The sequence below is a fragment of the Contarinia nasturtii genome, unplaced genomic scaffold (genome assembly GCF_009176525.2).
Source record: "Contarinia nasturtii isolate CC-2019 unplaced genomic scaffold, AAFC_CNas_1.1 Cnas_scaffold_2211, whole genome shotgun sequence".
Classification (NCBI taxonomy): Eukaryota; Metazoa; Arthropoda; class Insecta; order Diptera; family Cecidomyiidae; genus Contarinia; species Contarinia nasturtii.
Window position 1 is genome coordinate 57 of NW_022199534.1, and position 7150 is coordinate 7206.

Consider the following 7150-nt stretch of genomic DNA (forward strand, 5'->3'; position numbering starts at 1 on the left):
AATTACACAAGACACATACAGAAATATTGGGTAGATGACACACGGTAATATGCCGCGCACTCGTTATAGAGGGGCGCATTTTATAATCAACACACAGAAATATAAACATTTTTGATTCAAATCAATCAAATATACATGAGAAATATGAATGCATACATTTCATAAAACCAAGAGCGCAACCGTTACCAATTAAGAGAATATTTTACGATCCACATAAAATACACACATTAATTGGGAGTCAGCGAAACCACATATTGAAAACCGTATAATCAAGAATACAATACGTACCAATTATTAAGGAGAACACTTTTACGATCGAATATAAACATAAATAAACCTCTTGACATCTCTATCGACAATATCGTACAGCACCAAGTAATGAGGGGTGACACATCTGATTAACATCTGGTATAACACAGTATAACACTAATCAGGGGAATATGGATAAAACACATAGTAAGTGTATATAATCAGGGGGAACGCAACCTGTCAATAAAAACACTACACATAAATCATCAATACAGTACGACGGACGCAAGTGACTCAGGATAAAACGAAGGGGAGAGTAAAATCGACGTATCTGCAACTCGCTTATGGAAACTGTATGGAAAACCATACATAATGCAGTTCTCTTATGAGAATTGTGTGTAAAACCTTACATTTTGTCGTTCTCTTATGGAAGTTGTGTGCAAAACCTTACATTTTGTCATCCTCTTATGAGGGTTGTGTGTAAAACCGTGCATTTAGATTTAATACAGTAGAAAAATCCCTCACCAAAATTAGTATATAAAGGCCTAGATGTTAAGACTAATCGGGTTCAGTTGTGGAAAGTAAACCGACGCATATTGTCACTGTCTTGCCATTAAGGACACACAAGCCAATCGATTTGATATTTAATATATTGTCACTGTCTTGCCTCTAAGGACATACAAGTTAAATTACATCAAATTATAACATCACATTGTCACTGTTCCGTTAAAGGACATACAAGCCAAAGATTCGAAGTTTGAACATTTTGTCACTGTACTGCCATTAAGAACATACAAATAATTATTAACACATTTCGTCACTGTCTTGGCAATAAAGACATACGAAGTTGATACATTAAATTCAAACCAAGAATCAAACAAATCAGAAGGACCACACTGAAATCCAAATAATTATAAGTAAAATTATAATTGTAAAACACAAATTGAAACTCCAAAATAAAATAAATTTGTTTGTACTGAATAAAATCCTCTTTAAATCTCGGACATCGTACACTAGTGAACTAATATTAGCAATATTAGTATGTCTGTATAGTTATAATAGTGGGTTTTTTTATTAATATTAGAAAAATATTAGCAAAATTAGCAGTAAACTATGAAACTAGATTTTACTAGATTTTGTGTCCGTCCCCCAGCGAATGTGTGACTGTCGCTTTTGATTCGATGTAAAATTATTTATTTATTTGCCATCGCAAAAATCCATTAGCTTCAATCTTGGCTCGTTTTTCTTGACAGAAACACATCGTACGTGCCTTGTTAATTGAACAAATTCTGTACATATTTCTGAGAATATGTACAATTCACTCACTCGCTCTCATTCAATCGTTGCCACTTTTTTTGCTTCTAAATCGATGAAAACATTCCGCACGTTGATCAAATGTATTCCTGATTTTAAGAGCTTGACATTTTTATTGAGAGCGAAAGAGAGATGAAGAGCAACGAAGAGACACAGAAAGAGTCCAATAATTTGAATAAAGAAGTGAATAGTTTGAAGAAAGTACAAGCCAATTCAGCTGAAACTGGTGTAAAATATATAAATGCATGTATGTTATTATCACCGAAACCACTTGTGTACGCCGCACATTCACATGCTTTATGATTTTATTGTGATTTTGTCACAAATGGCATGAGACGCACAAACCCACAATTGCTTTAAGATAAATTCAACTTGATCGCGTAATTATCATTAACCCCAATAGAAAAATGGCCAGCCAATTGAGTTTACTCAATGCAAAGTGATTGAAAGTGTTTCAGACTGCGTGCCGTTATTATGTCTTTAAATAACATAAACATATGGAGACACAGCCACTGTAAATGGCACCTAACACCATTCATTGCATACGAACAAACGTGCGCAACGATGAAATGTGAACAACTAAGTGATCGATCTTGCTTATACTTCGGTGTGTATTCAATCCGGGTCGATAGATTGTAAAAAAACAACGCCACTGATTTTCTTCTTCTTTTTAAAAAAACAATGTAACCAATGTGCTTCCTTTTGGAATTCAATGCAAACATTTTTCACAAAGTGAAATTCCATTAAAACATAAGTGGCCGCGGTTAGTTTTTTTTTCATTTCATGTGACGATGTTTCGATTGATACAACTCTACGCAGCGGAAACAAATGAATGAATATGTCGTTCAATTGAATATCACATCGCAATTGTGTAAACAATCATTGTTAGGAAATCTCTTCGAACTGAAAAAATAATGTTTTACCATGAATTTTGTAATTTTATGACTATAAATGATGTTGTTTGTGTATGCTGTTATCGCGAGCAAGCATCTCACTTCTTCCATAACATAAATCATAACATTGTTATCAGTTCGGGTACAACCAATTTATTGAGAATTTGTCCATTGACTTGTGACTTGACGGAGACCGCTACACACGTTATATAAATATATGGACACATCATGAATCCGATTGTAATATAGAATAACTGCAGTAATGTCTACATGTAGACAAAGTCACGCAGAGAACTCGCTGGAATTTGTCAAATAATATGTGGCATGATCTATTCAAAATTATATTATTGAGTTCGAATTACTCTCCATCTAAATGTTAATCTTAGTAACGAAAACTTACCATATGTCTGTAGAAATTTTTCGTGAAACAAAACAATATTCTATCAATACATTAATTAAACAAAAGATAAACTCGTAATTAAACTCCATTTGGAACAAAAAAAGGTTTTACCGCTGTAAGACGCACTTTTCCGCACCGTTGTCAGCATTCGTTTTTTATTACATTTTCGTTTTCTGCTGTTTACTTACTTTGCGTAATGTGGAACGCAATATTTTCGTCAACATATTTTGGCGAAATCAGATAAGCTCGTTATGTGCACGTTGTTTGGATATTTTGTGACCAAATTTTGCGTACGACGTGATAAACCTCAAATTCGCGTTCTCCGACCCCAAAAATGGAAATAAAACACATTTCTGGCGATTGCAATACTTTACGCACACATATTCCAATAATAATATTGACTTCTTTATTTTATTATTTATTTCAAATTCGAATGATTCAAACAAATTGTTTACTCTAGAAATATTTCTTCAAAAAAAAATATATAAAAGATATAGAAGTGCCTGACTACGCATAGTTTCATCTATTTTTTGCGAAATGAAGTTACCATTTTCGATCTTCATAGTGTGTCTCCTGATCAAGTGCCTTGTTAGTAAAATTATACCTTTACCTCATCAATATATTGAAATATTTGAAAAGAAATTTGTTTTTTTTTTTTTTCAAACTATAGGTGCATCATATTGATGGAGGACAATCAGCTAGCAAAGCACTCGGAATTAAACGTAAGTTTTTGAAATAATAACGATGATTTCTTTAGGAATAGTAGTGCTTTGAATTTGAATATCCCATACTCATATAGTGCAAAAATGTTCTGTAAGATTGCTGACAAACTTTAAAAACTGATCTTGAGCGTAGTGACTCTTCCTTGTTTGTATACATAATGTGTACAAAATTTGTACATGTATACATATTGTGCTACAAATGACATTACAGAATGGATCAAATGGTTTATTGGGATTCGTATTCGTTTGTTTAAAATATCTATATATCCATACGAGGTCATACGAAATCAAATGACGATATTCTCATACTTTATTCATTTATAGAATTTGAACATATTTTTGCCAATACTGAACCAACAGCGTCGAAAGAAGTGCAAGCGAAGGCAGTTGATGAATTGATCAAACGAACAGTGCCCAAGCATGCACATCTGTTTAAAGTGAACATTGACGCCCGTCTACCTTTGCATACGTTTCACTTGTACAAATCCACAGCCGATAAAATTGTGCGAATAAAAGCTTCATCTGGTGTGATAGCGTGCAAGGCATTTAACCATTATCTAAAATTCTACTGTAACAGTCATGTGTCTTGGGATGGGTATAGAATACAAATGCCAGATAAACTGCCCGATGTTAATGTAACGGAAACATCACCCAGCCGTTTTATTTACTACCAGGTCAATACAAATAACTTTTTTGTTTTTCCTCTTTTGGAAAAAATAAAAAAATTCTTGTTGTTTCGATTAAAATACGAGTATTTATTGATTTTGTATCGAAATCGTAGAATGTGTGCTCATTTTCGTATAGTTTGACTTGGTGGCAATGGAAAGATTGGCAACGTCATATCGATTGGATTGCAATGCAAGGCATCACATTAACATTGGCGCCGACTCAGGTTTGTTTTTTGTTGTTTGATCCATATTTTTACAGCCGCTTTCACATCACCGATATTTTTTTTACGTTCATGTGCAGGAGAAGGTCTGGAGTGATGTTTACACTGAACTGGGTCTAACAAAAGACGAAATTAATGATTACTTCGTCGGTCCATCGTTTGCTGCATGGCAGCGTATGGCGCATATAAATGGTTTTGGTGGTCCATTACCAGGCCGTTTTATGTTATGGTCGTCTTCACTGCAAAAGCAGGTGATCTCATCGTTCCGCAATCTGGGAATCGCCTTTGCTCTGCCAGCATTTGCTGGTTATGTGCCAAAAGCACTGAAACGAATATACCCGAATGCAGAATATGTAAAATGCAGAGGAAGATGGCATGATTTTCCGGCTCAATATTCCTGCCCGTTATTAATCGAGTCCAATGATCCACTCTTCAAAAAAGTTGGCAAATTATTTTTAACAAAAATTATCAAAGAGTATGGTGGCGGAAATCACATTTACTTTAGCGATCCATTCCATGAAATGAATCTGCCCAATATGACGGTCGAATATATTGCACATGCGTCAAACATGATTTATTCAACAATGAAAGAAGTGGATAAAAACGCTATTTGGCTACTTCAATCGTGGTTCTTTAGGTATCCACAATGGACAGAGGATGCTGTAGAGGCATTTTTAACGGCCGTTCCAAGGGGAAGAATTTTGGTATTGGATTTAAATGCCAATCATCAGCCACTGTGGCCAGTCACGAAGTCATTCCATGGTCAGCCTTTCATTTGGTGTATGCTGAGCAATTTTGGCGGAAGACTTGGCATGCAAGGTAAATTCAGTCCAATTTATTATTTACTTTGAGTGTATGCAACTTGTGGGTGATGATCTTCGTTTGACTATATGACAGTCGTGCAACCTAAATCACGTTTTAGAATTAAAAATCTCTTGCATACAAATCCAAATACTGAAATCTTATATCTTCTTGTATTAATTTCACCCTTCAAAAAATGATCTAAATGGACGTAATCAACTGGAATTGAATCTAAAGGCAATCTAGAGATTGTTAATCAGGTGAATTTACTTTATTTTTTTGTTCTTATCAATCGTCGTGAATGACTTTACATTGTTCTACATATCATTCCGTATTTAGGAGATCGTCAACGTAAAACAATTCCCGAATTCATCAATGGTCGGCGTGGGAATTACACCAGAAGGAATCAATCAAAACTATATCATGTATGAATTTGCTTTGGATCGAAGTTGGTACCAGGATTCGACGGACATTCCAAAATGGATTAAACAATACACACTCAATCGGTATGGCATCGAAAATGAGCATATACGAAACGCTTGGAATATTCTCAAAGTAAGCTATTGTAGAATATAGGATAGAATGAGTGTAATCGTTGATGATAACTTCTGTCATATAACATTTACAGGACACGGTTTATACGTTCAAAATAGAATCGTATCCTGCTAGATACTTTTATGTCGTCGGCTCTAGGCCATCGATGAATATTACGCAATGGGTAAGTTCTGTCCAATTTTAGCAAATAATAGAAACACACTCCTAATTTTGATGAATTCTTTTCTGAAAAATACAGGCATGGTACAATTTAACACTGATTGACGATGTTCTTGATGAAATGTTAAAGACTCCACTCAACTTGATCACTGGCAATAAATTATTTAAATACGATCTTGTAGATGTAACACGTCAATTCCTTCAGAATAAAATTGAGCTGTTGTATCCTCAGATGAAGACAGCATTTGCTGCTAAAGATGTGATAGCTTTGAAAAAAATTCGCCATACTTTCGAGTCAATGCTGATTGATTTGGATGACATTTTGCAAACTGATGAACATTTCTTTCTTGGAAATTGGATTGAAAGCGCTAAATCCATTGGCGCCAATCAACAGGAAAAGTTGTTATTCGAATACAATGCACGCACTCATATCACAATTTGGTAACTACTAACTATGAATATGTTCTACATTAAGATATGCAATTACAATTGGGTATGTTCTTTGTGCAGGGGACCGAATGGCGAAATTTCCGATTATGCACATAAGCAATGGGCTGGAATCGTACGTGACTATAGTTTGCCCCGATGGCAATTGTTTTTTTCTGAGCTCGAAAAAAGTATTGAGAAGAAGAATGGCGAATTCAGTGATGACATGTGCAAACAAAAAATGTTCAAACAAATCGAAGAACCATTCACACTCGCCCATAAAATATATAGCACCATGGCTAATGGCGATACCATTGAAATCTCCCGAAAAATATTACAGAAATGGAAAGGAATATAATAAATAAAAATGGTTTATTGAAAATCAGGCCATTTTATTGAATTTTTGTCAATTTTATTGTGTGAAACCATTTTATATTAATATAATAATAGTTGTTCATCGCCAAAACTGGCTGAATTAGTTTCAGTTGGTACATAATTTTTTATACATGTATTGGTGGGAAAAAGGTATGATACAATGATGCATAATACATCCAATCACCGTTAAAAACCACATCTTTTCGATAATACACAGAAAGAAAAAATGTGGTATTTTTAATTCAATTTTGGTAGATTTAATATAAAATTAACCAACAACGAATTAAATTTACCATTTTTGACATCTCTGAGGCATATTTTTCAAAAGTGACTATTTGTTGAATAAGTTTTACCAACTGCTTCATTA

The 7150-nt window shown here is 34.3% G+C and overlaps 1 protein-coding gene across 1 annotated transcript; it reads left to right on the forward strand.

Annotated features, from left to right (window-relative positions):
* Nucleotides 1–3378: 3378 nt before the first annotated feature.
* On the forward strand, nt 3379–6818 carry LOC116347963 (alpha-N-acetylglucosaminidase-like). The gene is made up of 10 exons (XM_031778788.1): nt 3379–3444; nt 3527–3578; nt 3903–4252; nt 4360–4470; nt 4548–5286; nt 5506–5528; nt 5608–5823; nt 5897–5986; nt 6062–6423; nt 6493–6818. Exons 1-10 carry the CDS (start codon nt 3394–3396, stop codon nt 6764–6766), a joined length of 2268 nt encoding a protein of 755 aa, XP_031634648.1. The 5' UTR covers nt 3379–3393; the 3' UTR covers nt 6767–6818.
* The last annotated feature ends 332 nt before the right edge of the window (nt 6819–7150 follow it).